The following is an 18,382-nucleotide window of genomic DNA, read 5'->3' as shown; positions in this document are numbered from 1 at the left end:
GGCGAAAAGGGTTACATAAATAAAATTCCAGCAATCTGAACAAGTTTAAATGATTTACACCAAGAAAGAGTTTTACATGCAATATAATTGTTAGAGTCTTTTAAAGAGTTCACAAATAAATCAAAGTCCCTTCTGAAAATAAAGAGTAAGAATGTTTCTTTGAGAATTTACATTTATGAATGTAAAATTTTGCCAAAAAAAAGCACTAAATTAATAATAAATGTACAATGAGAAAGATCTACATCCAGAGGGCAAACAAAGAATACAGTTTTTGGGGAAATACAAAAATTTGAGTTTTTTTTTTTTATGAAATTGGAAAAATCACCCGAAACACTTGACAGTAAGTGCACTCCCAAAATAAATGATTTAGTGTTTCATCATATTGAGTCCAAAATGAGCATTTAGGGGAAATATAATTATTAAATTTAGCTAATTTGGTTATTATTGGGTAGCAAACATGAATGATTTTGATTGAGATTATTCCAAAAACCTATGCAAGCAGGTAAAGAGATCCAAGAACTATTAAAAACACTGTCAGCTTCTCCTGCATCAAATAATGTCACTTCTGAGTAGCCTTAAAGGTGTATTGCACACATTTTATGTTAAATTTAATGCCAATGTGACAGGACTGACAGGAACTTGTGGATGATTGCACATTTATTTGTATTATATATTTGTAGTATTCATTCATTTTTCGGCTTAGTCCCTTTATTAATCTGGGGTCGCCACAGCGGAACAAACCAACAACTTATCCAGCATCTGTTTTATGCAGCAGCTTCCAGCTGCAACCCATCTCTGGGAAATACATACACACCCATTCACACACACATACACTAAGGACAACCCAATTCACACTACGGCCTACCCAATTCACCTGTACCGCATGTCTTTAGACTGTGGGGGAAACCGGAGCACCCGGAGGAAACCCACGCGGATGCAGAGAGAACATGCAAACTCCACACAGAAACGTCAACTGACCTAGCCGAGGCTTGAATCAGCGACTTTCTTGCTGTAAGGCGACAGAACTACCTACTGTGCCACTGCATCACCCATTTGTAGTATTTATTTGTAGAATTTATTTCTAATTTCTATTATCTCTTTATTTCTAAAAACTATTAAAGCTCTAGGTTCAGTTGGGCTGAGGACAAGGACAATGACAGAGTATGTTTTTAATAAAGAAAAAAATCTGAGAACCGAATAAATGACATATTCCTTTACAGAACAACTCACAGAAATCCACCATCAGTCCATTTTAGACATTTTTTTTTGGATGAAATAATTTGATTCACTGTATTTATGTTTTTAGTTCAGATACAGATAATGTACGTTTCTGGTAGAATGTTCCCTATACTCTAGTTGCGTATAAAGTATATATAAAGTATATCTTAAGAAACATAACCAAATATAAAGAAAGTCTATTGACAGTCTACAATCAAAGTGCAAACAGTTGTCTGGGCTAAAAATAGATAAATAGATTAAAGAATATTAATAAAAAAATTTAATTACCCGAATGAAATTTGAATTGTTCAACTGATTTCATTACCTCTCTGGACGTCAGATGGTCGACATGTGCCTGTGGTCGCCTGGCAACATAAAAACCTATTCAGCCAATCACAGGCTTCTCCTGGCGCATTGATACTAGCAAATATCACGCCGTATGTTTTTGAATTCCTCATGGAGCCTCAGTTCATAAATGTCTTGTACTACGGAGCTTGACGTTGGAGTTCGGGTAAGTGCAATGCAGAGGGATTAGTTAAGATTTAATGAATGAAACAAAACTAATATGTCGTGTGTGCTCCACGTGCATGGCTTGGGGGGAAATAGTGCGCGGTGGAAGTGCAGATGATCAGCCTGCTTTGTACGCAGTTATAAGAGAGCGCGCATGTGTGTGTCTTCAGAAGTAAAGCTCTGGCGTTTGACGAGTGAACAGATGGATGGAGGTGCTGCTGCTAAACCTTATTTGACGTCCACTACTTTGTGCCAACCACGTTGCTGAGCACTTCAGGTGGATTTCTCGAGAACAGTAGGTTGAATTTATTTCAAGAGTATTTCTCGATATAAGCGAGTTAAGTCTGTGGTTTGGATGCAGTCGCGAGGTTTCCTTCAAAGTTTGCTTTTCCAATGAAATTCATTAGTAGTTTTTGGTGTGTTTGTCCTGGACGCTTACTGTGACTCTTTCGATAACTCACGTGCACTTTGTTTCAAACTCTGCTTTTACTTTTATACGCCATGCTGCGATAGTTCGTTTGTTTGTTTCAGGTAAAGTTGGTTTTATTTTCACACATTCAGACTTTCTCCTCAATAATACAATTTCAGAAAAGTATTTATTGCTAATTATGAATGGTGAAATCATAATAGCAGCAAATGAACAATATATGAAGCTGTCAGCGAACGGATGAGCTAATATATAACCAACTTTACCTCAATCGTTTGTTCGACTAACGTTAGATGGATTGTACTTAAGATATTAAGCGTCTGTTTTTATTTACTTCCACTGACTGCTTGAGTTAAAGTTCACTGTTGTGAGTATGTGTGCTGAGGTGTCTTGTCTTATTTTTATCCAAGTTTGGAACAAGTTCAAAATTATTATACGATTAAAAAAAAAATAATGTATGATTAAAAAAATAAAACAAATGCGAATAAATTAGCTTTTTCTAACCTATTCCTAATGTGATTGAGTACTTTTCAATGGAAACTAAAAAAAGACTGTTTATTATCAAACCTTTATTATTATTTGATTTGTATAGTTGACAGCCTCCTTTTTCAAAATAATAATCTTATGTTTATAACGTTTAATTTGTGAATTTAAATTTATTTATCTGTCTGTGAGTTTCTTATCTCTGTGTGTTGTTTTTATTATTTTTTTTTATTATTATTATTTTTTTTTAAAATGTGATTGAATTAATTGAGCAGCAGCTGAGTGTCACCCTGTAGATGCTTCAGTTTCTGTTTGGAGTTTGTTTGGCCTTCTGGAAAGCCTGAGAACCAGTGTTAGCTTTTCTGTTTTATGAGAGCAGGGAACCTGTTGGACTGTGTGTCTATGTTCCTTATGTACTGTACGTTTCATTTAGTTTCAGGCTCATTATTCCAACTAGATATTAAAATGTAAATCTTTTAATTTATTTAACTTTTTTCTTTCTTTTTGTAAATAGACTCAGTGAATTATTTTTTGCCCTTGTATTTTATCTCAGGAAACTGCATAGATGGCAAACATGGCCTCAGCCTCAACCTCATCCAGCAGTGAAAGTAAGTCACAAAGTGTGCTTACCTGGGAGCAAGTGAGCCGCTTGAACGATGTGCTGACAGAGGCCGTGCCGGTTCACGGACGTGGCAACTTTCCCACCCTCGAGGTCCGGCTGAAGGATATTGTACAGATGGTGAGAAACCGGTTGGAGCTGAGAGGCATTATGGTTAAAGATGTGCGTCTGAATGGCTCCACGGCCAGCCATGTGCTGGTTAAGGACATTGGCTGGAGCTGCAAAGACCTGGACGTCATCTTCAGGGTAGACCTTCCTCGGGAAGAGGAGTTCCAGCTCATCAAAGATGTGGTCTTGAGCACTTTGTTGGACTTTCTACCAGAGGGTGTGAATAAGGAGAAGATCACCCCGATGACCCTGAAAGAGGCCTATGTACAGAAACTGGTCAAAGTTTACACCGAGCAGGACCGCTGGTCCCTCATCTCGCTGTCCAACAACAATGGCCGCAATGTAGAACTAAAGTTTGTGGACTCGATCCGGAGACAGTTTGAGTTCAGTGTGGACTCCTTCCAGATTATTTTGGACTCTGTGCTGTCATACTATGACTTGTCAGAAAACGCCATGTCTCAGCACTTCCACCCTACGGTGGTCGGGGAGAGCATGTTTGGTGACTTTGACGAGGCTCTGAAACACCTCAGGGAAAAGACCATTGCCACCAAACGCCCAGAGGAAATCCGTGGTGGTGGTTTGCTCAAATACTGCAACCTCCTGGTGAGAGAATTCAAGCCTACAGATCCAGATGAATTTAAGGCTCTGGAACGCTACATGTGCTCCCGTTTCTTCATTGACTTTCCCGACATTGTTGAACAACAGCGCAAACTGGAGGCTTATCTTCAAAGCCACTTCATTGGTGAGGAGAAGAATAAGTACAACTACCTCATGATCCTGCGGCGGGTGGTGAACGAGAGCACTGTGTGTCTCATGGGGCACGAGAGACGGCAGACGCTGAACCTCATCTCGCTGACGGCGTTCAGGGTGCTCGCCGAGCAGAACGCTATACCTGATGTGTCCAGCGTCACCTGCTACTACCAGCCGGCTCCGTATGTCAAAGATCTGAACTTCAACAACTACTATGTGGCCTCTTGTAACCAGTCCATTCCAACTTGGTTGCCTTGTAACTAAGACACAAAGGATGCTTATTTGAAGACTAAATCCATCAGTTGGTCAGAACGCCAGATAACTGGTCATAAGGGAAGTTTCCTTCTGTAGACATAAAGGATGTTTAAAATATCAAAGGTTTTTTTTTTCTTTTCTTTTTTTTTTCTATTTTTAATTCCTTCTCTGCAGAGGTGCCAAGACATTTCTAATTCAAAGTGATATATTTTAGTGATTTGAATGATATTATTATTATTTTTTTTACTTTAATATGAAGTTTCAGATTTGTTTGTTGCTCTCATCTGTCCCTTATCTGAGAGATTTATTTTGCATATTGAAGAGAAACAAATTCCCAAAGTGCCTTAATAGATTCTAACCCCAAAAGTAAAGCGTATTGGGACAAATTTATATATTTCCTGTGTGTTACAAAATATAAATGCCAAAAAAATATAATAATGTTCTTAGAAATTTGGAGAAAAAAAATACAAAAAAATGTTTGAAAGGAAAAATATATGAAAAATGTGAGCACAGGTGAATTTGGTGTTCTAGGACTCGCGTTATCAGGAGCTTTTGTTTGTTTTTTTTGGTACACTGGTGGGCAGCTAAATTCTTTTCGTTTCCATTAATAGAAATGTGAGCTGAACCATGTTAAAGTATTCAAAACGATGTGCTTCAGTTTGCTGTGTGGATGCGTTTTGGAGAAATTGTTCAATTTGTCAGGATGTTCAGTCTTGGAAGTTACATCAGTGAGGAGACTGAAATCAAAATTGGCTGCAGCGTGTACGAAAAGTTCCTTTTTTTCCCATAATGCAGCAGGAGCAGAAACAAGTCCATTTAATGATTCAGATTACGTGAGTCTACTAGTTAAACTTTCCTCTCCTCATTAACATTGTGTTCATGTTGGAAGAGATCATGCTTGTCCATACAAGGATCATCTGTTTGACGATCTGTCCTCCTGAGCTTTTTGCGGCCATTAGCAGACTTAGCACTGCTATATGTAACGAGACCTCCAGCTAACAGCATTGCCAAGCCAAATGGTGTCACAACGCTCTAAAATTATCCCTTCCTGCAGCTCTCAGGATGTGCCTTGAATGGACAGCATGTGGGGTGGAATTTCTAGTGAGCCGACTGTCTGTCCTGTGCTTCTGACTAGCGTCACTGTACATGAGAAGTGATCGATGGTATGTCACGCAGCCTTTTCTGGTAATTGAGGTCTGGGAGGAGTTACAGACATACCCGTGCTCATTCAAATGGACGTAAAAGCATGCCAGAGTGGATTCCATTCCAGTTTTGGATCTAATTGATGTTGCTGAACTTGCGGTTCTTCTTGATTGGGTTTTAGTGTCTCCTCTCTTGGTCCGTTTGTCTGTGAATTTGATGTGAAGGCTTTAAGGAACAGCGCATTTATCAGCTGGGTTATTTTGTGCATAAGACCGTATTAATTTGTGATTGCCTATTCTTGTCTGTCTGTCTTCGATCCACCCACCCTTTCCCCATAATGCACACGTGTAGATCCTCTTTCGACATCGGCCCATTCAGAGAAGTCTATTACTCTGCTAGCTACTCTTACGTAATGGCCGACAGCTGCCCCCCTGCCCCTCAGGTTTCCTCTGCTCACGCGCTACAGCTCCTCCTGCTTCAGCTTGTACAAGCCTATATGCACCAGATAACTATGAGAGCCACGTTCCTTCTGTTATCTGCCCTCACAGACTTCTAGGGTCACACAGCCTCCCTCTTACTGGTTCACACCCTAAAGCGCACGAGCCGGAATGGATTTTTACTCCTACGTCAGTTTAGGTTAGTTTTTTTTTTTTTTTTTTTCTTCTTCTCCCCCTCCCTCTCGGCCTCCCATACCTGTCTTGCTGTGTATTTTAGGACTGTGGACCAATGTTTAAACCAGCAACATGAGCACATATGTGCCTTTTATTTTATTTTTTTTTGTCGACATCCATTTGAGCTTTGCTTAGAATTCATGAAAGCATCTAAAGACCTTGTAGCTCAATCCTGTCTGGTTTCAGAACAGTTTGGCACCATTAACTTTCTACAGTCGATTTAACAAGGGTGATGAATTGAATCTGAAAAGTTACACTTTTTTTTTTTTTTTTTTTTTTTTTTTTTTCGTCGTCCTCCTCCCCCATGTGTAGTGTTCCAGTCATTCCAGCTGTTGTCATTTTTCACGTCTTCTCTACGTCACCCTCCTAATCAAAGCAATTACTGTGCACTGCATTCTCAAAAGGCTAAATTGTTGAAATACCCATGTCAATAAATGCACTTTACAGGCCTTGTCATACTCCAAAGCCCTGTGAGCACACAAGCTGTAAGGTTGTGTGTGTCTGGGGGACATGAAGGGCTACCGTGTCACAGAATTTGTTCTACAAACTACTTGACGTGTAAAATGCATTGTTAATGAGATTTTTTGATGTGCATAACATCAGATCACCAGGAAATACTCAGAGTATTCATCTGTATATTTGCCCATTAGAGTTGCTCTTACCTTTTTGGCCTGTTTTTTTTTTTTTTTTTTTTTTGCCCCTTTTCATTTTTGATTTGTTAGTATTTTGTAATTGAGCAAATAAACCTGACTATTTTTATTATTAATCTTGTCCAGATGCGCTTAATATAGATGAGGCCTGATGTGATGAGGCTTGGCTGATTTCCTGTTTGAAGTCTGTATGAAGTGCGTTTCAGGGAGTGTTTGAAAATAGGAAAGCATTCTTTTTGAGTTCTCCATTTTCTTTTGTCCCCTTTTTTTTTTTTTAATAAATTATGTCAGCTGTAATTCCAGATTCCTGCGTGTTAGCCTTTGAGAACACAAATGTGTTGGAGCTTTTGTAACCCAGTTGTGTGTGTGGAATGTTTATTGAATTTGAACATGCTTGTCTAAAGTGCAAGTCTTGATGATTGAGGCCTTTTTGAAGCCCTTTAGCAACGTTGCAAGAAGAGTTGTGGATTTCAGCAGATCTTGTTTATTTTTGTGATCATTTGTCTTGTTTGTCTGAGGATGCTAATGATTGTGAGTTTAAAAAAAAAAAAAAGAAAAGACAAATGGAATAAGTCGCACTATTGTTTTGAAATCCTTATGTTGGCTTACTGCCAGCGTGGTGATCTATGATGTCGATTCATTTATGCCATTTTGTTTCTCAGCACTTTTTACCTCACTATAATTTTTCCTTTGGATGGAATTGAGAAATAAGGAAAATGTGTATCAAGGGGAAAAATAAAGTATTGAAAGCCCATTCTTTTTCATGCTGTTTTCTTTGAAATAATAAAGTAAGTTATTTTCTATACATATTTCTTCTGAAGCGTGTTCTTTTACTAATACTAAACTGTTGTTCTGTAGATTTGATTGTGGAGATAGACGGATGCTTTTATTGCAGTGTGGTTTTTATTTATTTTATTTTTGTAATGAAGACCGATGGTTTGAAGTGTTGAAATGATCAGTGTTCAGTGAGGTGTTTATTCTCAAGGGTTCTCTGGCCCCTGTGGTGTTCATCTCTGCTGTGCTGCTCCACTGCCCTTAAAAGCACAAGTATGAATCAGCAGTCTCTGCTCACTGGGCCTGATATAGATAGTCCTGATCTATATCAGTCACACTGGGCTAAAAATCCAAACCTTTGCTCACCTATTGCTTGTGTATTAGATTTGCTATTTTAATATAAATAAATCTTGTAGAAAATTCATTAATTTAAATGCACTAGTATGCTCTACTACATGTCTTTTTTTTCTGAACTTTTCATGCTTGCCAATTTAAAAAATTCTCAATAGAGAAAAAAAAAGAATTAATAATAATGAAAATGTAACCACATTGAATTACATATTCATGTTGGTGATTTGATAAAGCTGTATTTTTCAACTGGAAGCACTCCAGTTTTCAGTGCAAATTATAGGTGAATAGGCATGTATTTACATGGAGATTAACAAAACAAACAATCGTGTTAATGAATCAAACCTTGTTCGCAATGATCTGAAAAAACGCCTTTTAAAGTGCCATATGCGTGCCTGACCTGCAATTGTTACATAAACTCAACATACCTGCTTATTGAATTTTGGGGAAGCTGAAAATGATCATTTTTCAAAATTGTGTTCGAGACCTGTTTCCAAACCGGTATCTGTTTACATTTTCAGGCCCCCAAAATACCACAGTCATGTAAATGAATGGCCAAAACCCAATGTTTATTTTAAAATTGTGTTAACTTGTATATTGATGATTTATAATAACTTGTACATTTCTAACAGTAGATTTTTATTTAAAATAAACACTATAAATTGTTCTGAAAGTTAAAGATCACTAACTTTTACTAGGAATTTATTAATCTAGTTTTAACTAGGAACTGTTAAGCTGATGGGTGGCATGGTGGCTCAGTGATTAGCACTTTCGCCTCACAGCAAGGAGGTTGCTGGTTCAAGTCCTGGCTGGACCAGTTGGCCTTTCTGGGTGGAGTTTGCATGTTCTTCCTTTGGGTGCCCAGAAATTGAAATAAGTGTACTACGGAATTGGCCGTAGTGTGTGTGTGTGTGTGTGTGTGTGTGTGTGTGAATGCTAGATTGTATGGATGCTTCCAGCTGCTAACCACTATACTGGGAAGGGCATTGGCGGAGTTAAGCATATGTTGGAATAGTTGACCGTTCATTCCGCTGTGGCGTCCCCTGATAAATAAGGGACTGAGCCAAAGAAATCGAATGAATGTTAAGCTGATTTCAGTAAAGTCAGTTAATTGTATTTTACTGTGTATTTGCCCCCAAGACAAATTTCTTGGCTGTGATTCCTTTTAAAAAAAATATGGATAGTGGAATCCTGTTAGATGCATTTCTGTGGTTACTTTTTAATTGTGCCTGTTAACAAAATGTTGAAGTTTTACAATTCATTTGGGATCATCTGGAACTCCCCCATATCCCACACTGTTAAATGAAAGGTACATGTAAGTGTATGAGGGTGAGGACAGTGCATGTTCGCACAGAAGTCCTACTGCTCTCGGTCACTGGAGGCCACTGGGGGAACAATAATGAAAGAAAGTGACTGGCCAACAATGTCGGATTTCTGGAACAGTGCTGATAGAAACATGTAGAGGGAAACAATGAAAGCACAGCACACAGCACAATCTTTACAGCAGTACCGCACAATATCTAGAGAATCCTCCCTCTCCATTCTCTCCAGTCCAATCATTTATAAGAGGCATGCGGCTAAGAGAAAGTTCTCTGCTTTAAATGGTCAGCTTTTACTAGGTTTTAGTCACACAGTTTACGTTTTTTTTTTTTTTTTTTTTTTTTTTGGTAGATCTAGTAAAACCATGGTGACAAAATTAACTGTAGTTTAATCGTATTTAACCAATAAACCAAAGTTGCTACTCTTTTACTATAATGGAAGTGTGTGCATGTGTTTGTCCATATGTAACCCTGGACCACAAGACCAGTTTATTTTTTGAGTATATTTGTGGGAAGTTTCATAATTCTACTTCTTAATTTTTTATTTATTTATTTTTGTGGGAAGTTTCATAATTCTACTTTATTTTATTTATTTTGTTTTTCGTGGGAGGTTTCATAACTTTTTTTTTTTTTTTTTTTTTTTTTTTTTTTTCTCCAAAATCTTCAGAATAGTAAAGAAGTAAGGGTCCATGAAGATGTTTTTGTAAATTTCCTATTGTAAATATATAAAAATTACTTTTCAGATTTTGGCATTGCTAATAACCTTTAAATTTTAACAAATTTAGTTAATTTCTCTATATCTTTTATTTTTTTAACTCCCAGATTCCAGATATTCAAGTAGTCGAATCTTTGCCAAACATTGTCCAATCCTAACAAACCAAATATCAATAAAAAGCTCATTTATTTAGCTTTAAATCTCACTTTCAAAAAAAAATAGTTGCTTTTTTTTTTTTTTTTTTTTTTATACTACAAAGTATAAAGGAATAGAGTGGAAAATAAATTGTAGATCTAATTCTAGTATGAAAGTAACCATTTAAACTCCAAATTGTATTTTAACATTTGCATGCAGTCTTTATTAATGTCTAATTCTGTCAAAACACAATGTCATGACTCATGATATCATATTTGTGCATATGAGGAACATTGTAGTGCATTACTAGATGTTCTATCAAAAAAGGAATAGCTAAATATGAAATATTTTGTTATCAATTTGACCTTGCTCTTGTGAGGTTAAACTGATTGGTCTACAATCTTCGTTTTGATTCTGTGAACCGTAAGCCCCGCCTGCTTTGATTTTGATTGGCCAATTTAATCATTTTCTCTTAGACATACAACATCTCAGTGTAGTTCACCCAAAAATTAAAAATACATCTCACAATTTACTCACCTATGTACAAGTGTCTGTGTATAAGACTTTCTTCGTCCAGACAAAAACAGTAGGAGTAGTTTTAAAATGTGATCCTTTCTCTTCCATGCTGTATAATGCTTTTTATTTATTTAAGCTTCCAAAAACTCATCAATCGGCAGCAAACCATATGCTGCCAAAAAAACTACCAAACAGCATTCATTTAAATTAGCATTTAAAACTACTTTGACAGTGTCTGTCTGAAAGAAGAAAGTCATACACTGAGATGAGGGTGAATAAGATATGGGCTAATGCTCTGGGTGAACTATTCCTTTAAGGACTGTCCTTTTAATCATCCTAAAAACAGTGCTATAATGCAGAACAACAGAGAAATGTTATTTTAATCAACCTTTGCTAAACCTTAAATAAATACTGTAGCTGTATTCCCACAAAATGATCAATTGCACTGCTGGTTTGTTGTTGTCATGACCAGCTAAACTTCAGAATATAATAGTTTTATAATTTGTACATTTCCCACACTGTTAGAAGAGAATCCATAAAATGCACAGTAGAAAACTGGCAGCTGAGGTTGCCAGCAGTGTTGGGGAAAGTTACTTTTGAAAGTATTGAAAGTTATTTCCTGTAAAGTAACTAGTTAGCATTACTTTACTTTTTATGGTAAATGATGCATTGTTACTCTTGAGTTTGGGTTTTTCTTACATGGCTGAGGCTTGATCTCTTTCTGAATTTGCAGGGTTTTTTTTATTTAGGTAGAGGAGCTCTGAAATTAGCAATGCACACTATTGCCTTCATTTACCTTTAAAAACACACACAAAATGATAGTTTAGCATAATGTTATCTTCTGAAACTTCATGACCCCAGGGCTATACATGCTGTATATACAGATTAATGAATATTTGAATCAATGTGTTTGCTACTATCATACTTTTTCTCTTATTAGTTAAGTCACCATACCTGTCAACCCTCTCGGGTTTTGCCAGGATTCTCTCGTATTGTATCATTCTATCCTGATCTCATCCTGTTTAAGTATTTTTTACGGATTTCTCCAGTATTTTACATTTATCTATGAGAAGTGAAAGTACCATTAAAGAGCTGCTCTAAATTGTGATATAATTGCAAGAGCTGTTTAAGAGAATATGCTTTCGCTTTATTTTGGCTTGAGTCTGTATCCTGTATTTTTACATCTCATAGTTGACACATGGGAGTCACTATCCATTGAGACAACCCCCTTTTCTTTCATGTGTATAAAGAATAATAAGAATACTTCTATCGCAGGAATGGCTTTACCATCTTGGTTTCTGGCTGTTCCTGAGTGTAGCGCGTTCACGTACTCAATGAGCGAATGAGTGATTCAACATGACTAGGTTCATTTTAATTCAGCAATTTTTTAAAAAGGAAATTAAACTAAAGTAGCTTGCATTACATTTAGAAAAAATAACTCAAATATTATGTCTTAATTGTTTTAAGTTATGCGTGATTGGTCTTAGAAAAGAAAACTCGCGCTACTTGTGATGCATTATTCCCAACACTGGTTGCTAGCATATTATTGATGTAAAGACTAAAAATCTGAATAGATTTTAACTTTTTTTCTACTGTATCTTGCAGTCTTAATCTCCTGAAACCTCCTGTTATTGTCAATGGAAGAAAAATAAAAGGCCACACAGCAAGCTGAATTCAGTATGAACCAGCCATAAAATAACCTATAAAAGGCTTCTCAGTAAAGTACAAACAAACAAGAAACATATTAATAAGCAGCTGCAAAGGCCCAGATAAACAGCAATTAAAAAATATCTAAGTGAACTAGATATTGAAATGTAGTTTTTAACCAATCAAACGCAGAGTTCACCAAATGAAAAATCTGTCATCATTTACTCATCCTTGACTTTTCCAAACCAGCTTGAGTTATTTGTTCTGTTGAACACAAAAGATGAGACTGAAGAATGTTGAGCAACGACTGACTTCCATTATATTTGTTTTTCCTACTGTAAATTTCAATCCAGGTTTCCAACATTCTTCAAAATATCTTCCTTTGTGTTCAACAAAAACTAAAATTCAAACAGCGCAAGTAAATGATGACCGATTGATTTTTATTTATTTTTTTTATTTACTTTTTTAAATTTGGGGTGAACTATCTCTTTAAGAACAATATAAGTAAATGATGATAGATTTAGTTTTATTTTAGGGGGAACTATCCCTTTAAGAACAACAAGTAAATGATGATAGATTTAGTTTTATTTTAGGGTGAACTATCCCTTTAAGAACAGTGTAAGTAAATGATGATAGATTTAGTTTTATTTTAGGGTGAACTATCCCTTTAAGAACAGCGTAAGTAAATGATGATAGATTTTGTTTTATTTTAGGGTGAACTATCCCTTTAAGAACAATATAAGTAAATGATGATAGATTTAGTTTTATTTTAGGGTGAACTATCCCTTTAAGAACAGTGTAAGTAAATGATGATAGATTTAGTTTTATTTTAGGGTGAACTATCCCTTTAAGAACAGTGTAAGTAAATGATGATAGATTTTGTTTTATTTTAGGGTGAACTATCTCTTTAAGAACAATGTAAGTAAATGATGATAGATTTAGTTTTATTTTAGGGTGAACTATCCCTTTAAGAACAGTGTAAGTAAATGATGATAGATTTAGTTTTATTTTAGGGGGAACTATCCCTTTAAGAACAACAAGTAAATGATGATAGATTTAGTTTTATTTTAGGGTGAACTATCCCTTTAAGAACAGTGTAAGTAAATGATGATAGATTTAGTTTTATTTTAGGGTGAACTATCCCTTTAAGAACAGCGTAAGTAAATGATGATAGATTTTGTTTTATTTTAGGGTGAACTATCCCTTTAAGAACAATGTAAGTAAATGATGATAGATTTAGTTTTATTTTAGGGTGAACTATCCCTTTAAGAACAGCGTAAGTAAATGATGATAGATTTTGTTTTATTTTAGGGTGAACTATCCCTTTAAGAACAATGTAAGTAAATGATGATAGATTTAGTTTTATTTTAGGGTGAACTATCCCTTTAAGAACAGTGTAAGTAAATGATGATAGATTTAGTTTTATTTTAGGGTGAACTATCTCTTTAAGAACAATGTAAGTAAATGATGATAGATTTAGTTTTATTTTAGGGTGAACTATCCCTTTAAGAACAGTGTAAGTAAATGATGATAGATTTAGTTTTATTTTAGGGTGAACTATCCCTTTAAGAACAGTGTAAGTAAATGATGATAGATTTAGTTTTATTTTAGGGTGAACTATCTCTTTAAGAACAATGTAAGTAAATGATGATAGATTTAGTTTTATTTTAGGGTGAACTATCCCTTTAAGAACAGTGTAAGTAAATGATGATAGATTTAGTTTTATTTTAGGGTGAACTATCCCTTTAAGAACAGTGTAAGTAAATGATGATAGATTTAGTTTTATTTTAGGGTGAACTATCCCTTTAAGAACAATAAGTAAATGATGATAGATTTAGTTTTATTTTAGGGTGAACTATCCCTTTAAGAACAGTGTAAGTAAATGATGATAGATTTAGTTTTATTTTAGGGTGAACTATCCCTTTAAGAACAATAAGTAAATGATGATAGATTTAGTTTTATTTTAGAGTGAACTATCCCTTTAAGAACAGTATTAGAAAGTAACAGCAAATCGATTTACCTTTAATTCACCTTTGACCCAAATCATCAATGATAGTCTTTTTTTTCACAGCCTCTTTGTCAGAAACACTTTAAAAATGATACACTTTTAGAAAAATCACCATGCTTTTATTAGAAGTTCAGTTAACTATTGGTTTGACATCCATTTGTTGGCAAAAATATTCCCATGATGCTGTGATAGGATGTTCACGAGAGTTCAGCGTGACCTTTTAGTTGTGCTGCACAAGCAGGAGGTGCAAGTTGCGAGCTTCTCAATCGTCTGAGAAATCAAGCAGCTTAAGCAAACTGTCTTTGCGGTCCAGGAAATGGACAAGCTGCTCAAACACCACCAACATCTCTCAAGAGCTGCCATTTATAGGTGCTCAAGGTCCTGAGAAACAGGTGAGCGATGGAGGGAGGGATGCCAGATGTTCTTGTGGCTGAAACAGAGAATGAGACACATGTAGGGTGAGGAAAGGGGGGGCTAAACTTTACTGAGCCTGGGTATTTTTGACCTTATCTGTAGCATTTCTCAGAAACAATCATATTACACCTCCTTCGGGTGTTACGGAGCTCAGAAACATGTCCAACGGAAGCTTCACCTCCACACACACACACACACACACACTCTGCTGAGTCACACAATCTGTCTTTAACACAAGCTGAGTAAGACTGACTCTGCACCTGTCCCAGGACGACTATCTTTAAAATGTGAATGTGCAATTGACAGCAATGTCATGTGATCTACTAAAATAGTCTATAGGCCTAATAAAACTATAGAATGTTCATTCAAATGGATAAAACCAATGCCACTGATGATCTGAATCAAAGGTAAATTAAATAAATTAGTTTACCTGTCGATTTGCTGTTACTTTTTAACATTGTTCTTAATGTTTCTCACCTTGTTCTGTTGAACACAAAAGAAGATATTTTGAAGAATGTTGGAAATCTGTAACCATTGACTTCAATTGTAGAAAAAAAGACTATGGAAGCCAGTGGTTGTTCAACATTCAACAGTCTTTTGTGTTCAACAGAATAAATAAACACAACCTGGTTTGGAAAATTCAAGGATGAGTAAATGATGACAGATTTTTCATTTGTTTGGTGAACTATAAATGTTCATTTGCTTAACCTACATTTTAATATTCACATAGATATTTATTAATTGCCGTTTATCGAGGCCTGTGCAGCTGCTCATTAATATGTTTGTTTATTTGTATTTTACTGAGAAGCCTTTTATAGGTTATTTTATGGCTGGTTTATACTGAATTCACCTTGCTGTGTGGCCTTTTATCTTTTTTCCATTGGCAATAACAGTGGAAAGATTCAGGAGGTTTCAAGACTGCAAGATACAGTAGTGGCCAAAACTGCTGATGTATGGGACCTTGACCCCACACGCTAAAATAAACCCTCAAAATTATATTGGTTGAAGGTTTTTTACTCTTACAGTTTCTGACATTTTTAGCATATTTACACTAAAAATGCAGTGATCAATTAGTCCTGGCAGCTTATGTTTTTAGGTCATTGTAGCTTATTAAACTAAGTTAATCATGTTCTAACATAATTTTTCAATATTTTTTGCATAACTAACAAAAGTTATGCAAGTCAGTTTAACGTAATATAAGTTCAATGGACTTAAATATTTTAAGCTTAAAAATTTATTGCAACCAGGACTTTTGTGTACAAAAAAAATCACAACAAAATATTTTATACAGTTTTTTTGTTGTTGTATTACTGCAGTTAAAGCACTACACCTACATGTGAAAAAAGCAACATAATATTATGTCTGAATAAAGGATGAAGTATGAATTTCTGTTGGCCAAACATTACTTTCAAAAGTAAACATAGCTGAAGTCTGACAATTTAATAAAGGCTCTTTCCTAAGATAAAATGTATTGTAAACCTGTAAACAAAAATAATTTTTATATTGTTTGCTTGAAGTATATTGTTTGCTTATACATCTTTAACGCATTCAATACAATTTCTAGATCATTTGTAAATCTTTGCAGTTTTGGCAATATGGTGGCTTATTATTGGCCAAATGTTAAAGCTACATGTGTGTAATGTGAAATGAACTACTGTCATTCATTCATTTTCTTTTTGGCTTAGTCCCTTTATTAATCTGGGGTCACCACAGCGGAATGAACCACCAATTTATCCAGCATATGTTTTACGCAGTGGATTCCTTTCCAGCTGCAACCCAGTACTGGGAAACACCCATAAACACTCATTCAGACACACACACTACGTCCAATTTAGTTTATTCAATTCACCTATAGCGCATGTCTGTGGACTGTGATGGAAACTGGAGCACCTGGAAGAAACCAACACGGGGAGAACATGCAAACTCCACACAGAAACGTCAACTGATCCAGCCGGGACTCGAACTAGCAATCTTCTTGCTGTGAAGTGACAGTGCTAATCCACTGAGCCCCATGTAGCCCGAAATCCTTTTTTATCTACTTTAATTTGGATACATCCACCATGTTTTCAATGTCAGTTTGCTTCACTGCCAATGACAAATCGTCCTCTGTGAGACAGTAATGTTCATCAGATGCGCAGTTATTAAGAATACTATGATGTCAATATCCTGTACCGCTCACATAATGAAGTGGGCCCTTTCAGATGCAGAGCAGGTGTCTTTGAGAGTGGGTTGTGCAAAAAAAGAAAATTCTCTTACAATTGTATCTGTTTCTCACAGTTAAGAGTTTGTTGGCTTGAAGCTGCGAATTAAAATAGCTAGTTTGAGAAGAAAAGTCTGTTTGTGTAATATACTGTATAACAAACAAAGTGTTAAGTACCTACATGCATTCTATTTTATTGCTTACATAGACATCTAGCCTCATTGTCTCATAACCCACATCGAAAAAAGTAATAAATAATAAACTAGAAAAGTAAAATTCAGACTTTATGGTGGCTTGAGAAAGCCTCGTCTGATAAGTTTGAAGTAGTATTAAAGTTTAAGTAATTGAAGAAGCTTTTAAGAAGTTTGAAACAGTTGACATAGAGAGTTTACTACATATACAGAATGTTCCTAGTATGAATTAGTATATTGCTAGCATATATTGGGATGTTGTTAGTATGTCCAATGTTAAGTCAATGGCAGTTTTTTATAATGGAAGTCTATGGGACAGTTGCTAGGGGGCTGTAAGTGGTTGCTAGGGTGTGGCTAGAAAGTTAAAAGGTCATCAGTGATTGGCAGATTGGTAGTCAGAGTTAAATGAGCTCAACCTTAAGTCTGTATGACAGTCTGGCGCAAAGTTATGAGGTCATAAAGTTTGGTCAATGGGACTTTTTCGAATTTTCCGAATCCGGTCAGTTTTCGGAAAACCGTAAGTAGGATCAGTTGGAAAAGACATAGCAACTTAACTCAGTATAGTTTGGAGTTTTGGAGTTAGTTTGGTGGTTGTAGTATGAACGGTCAAGGAGGAGATGCGTTCTTAAAATAGTCGAAGAAGAAGTTTATGTAGTATAACAGTATGCTGGCTTTCTCAAGATACCATCTTAACATAGTGGTGGTGACACTGGCTCAGTGGTTAGCACTGTCACCCCACAGCAACAAGGTTGCTGGTTTAAGTCCCGGCTAGAGTTTGCATGTTCTTTGCGTGGGTTTCCCCCACAGTCCAATTGGCAGTAGTGCATGAGTCAGTGTGTGAATGTCAGAGTGTATGGGTGTTTCCAAGTGTTTGTTGCAGCTGGAAGGGCATCCGCTGTGTAAAACATATGCTGTAATAGTTGGTGGTTCATTCAGCTGTGGTGACTCCTGATAAATAAGAGACTAAGCTGAAGGAAAATGAATGAAATACTATAGTGTTTTTGAACCATTGCTATATAGTAAAGTGCATTGCACTGTAGTACTAACTATAGTGAACTGATAAACACTGTCCTGGTATTATTTACTTTAGTCTTGAATATTTGCAATTTTCAAGGGGAATAAAAAATTAAATAAATGGTTAAAAAGCACTAAAGGTAACATTTGCTTTAATGTTTTAAACATTAGGCCTTCTGTTTTTGTCCTCTGAACACTACAGAAAACTGATCAAATATTCAACAGATTCCCGCATGCAGCTGCTTCCTGTATATTACAGAGACTTCT

The 18,382-nt window shown here is 35.9% G+C and overlaps 1 protein-coding gene across 1 annotated transcript; it reads left to right on the top strand.

Annotated features, from left to right (window-relative positions):
• Positions 1–1,910: 1,910 nt before the first annotated feature.
• On the top strand, positions 1,911–7,639 carry tent5c (terminal nucleotidyltransferase 5C). The gene is made up of 2 exons (XM_056465377.1): positions 1,911–2,023; positions 3,192–7,639. The coding sequence occupies exon 2, from the start codon at positions 3,204–3,206 to the stop codon at positions 4,377–4,379; it is 1,176 nt and encodes a 391-aa protein (XP_056321352.1). The 5' UTR covers positions 1,911–2,023; positions 3,192–3,203; the 3' UTR covers positions 4,380–7,639.
• Positions 7,640–18,382: the final 10,743 nt, after the last annotated feature.

This window comes from Danio aesculapii, chromosome 9 (genome assembly GCF_903798145.1).
Source record: "Danio aesculapii chromosome 9, fDanAes4.1, whole genome shotgun sequence".
NCBI lineage: Eukaryota > Metazoa > Chordata > Actinopteri > Cypriniformes > Danionidae > Danio > Danio aesculapii.
This window is presented reverse-complemented; position numbering and strand designations above follow the sequence as displayed.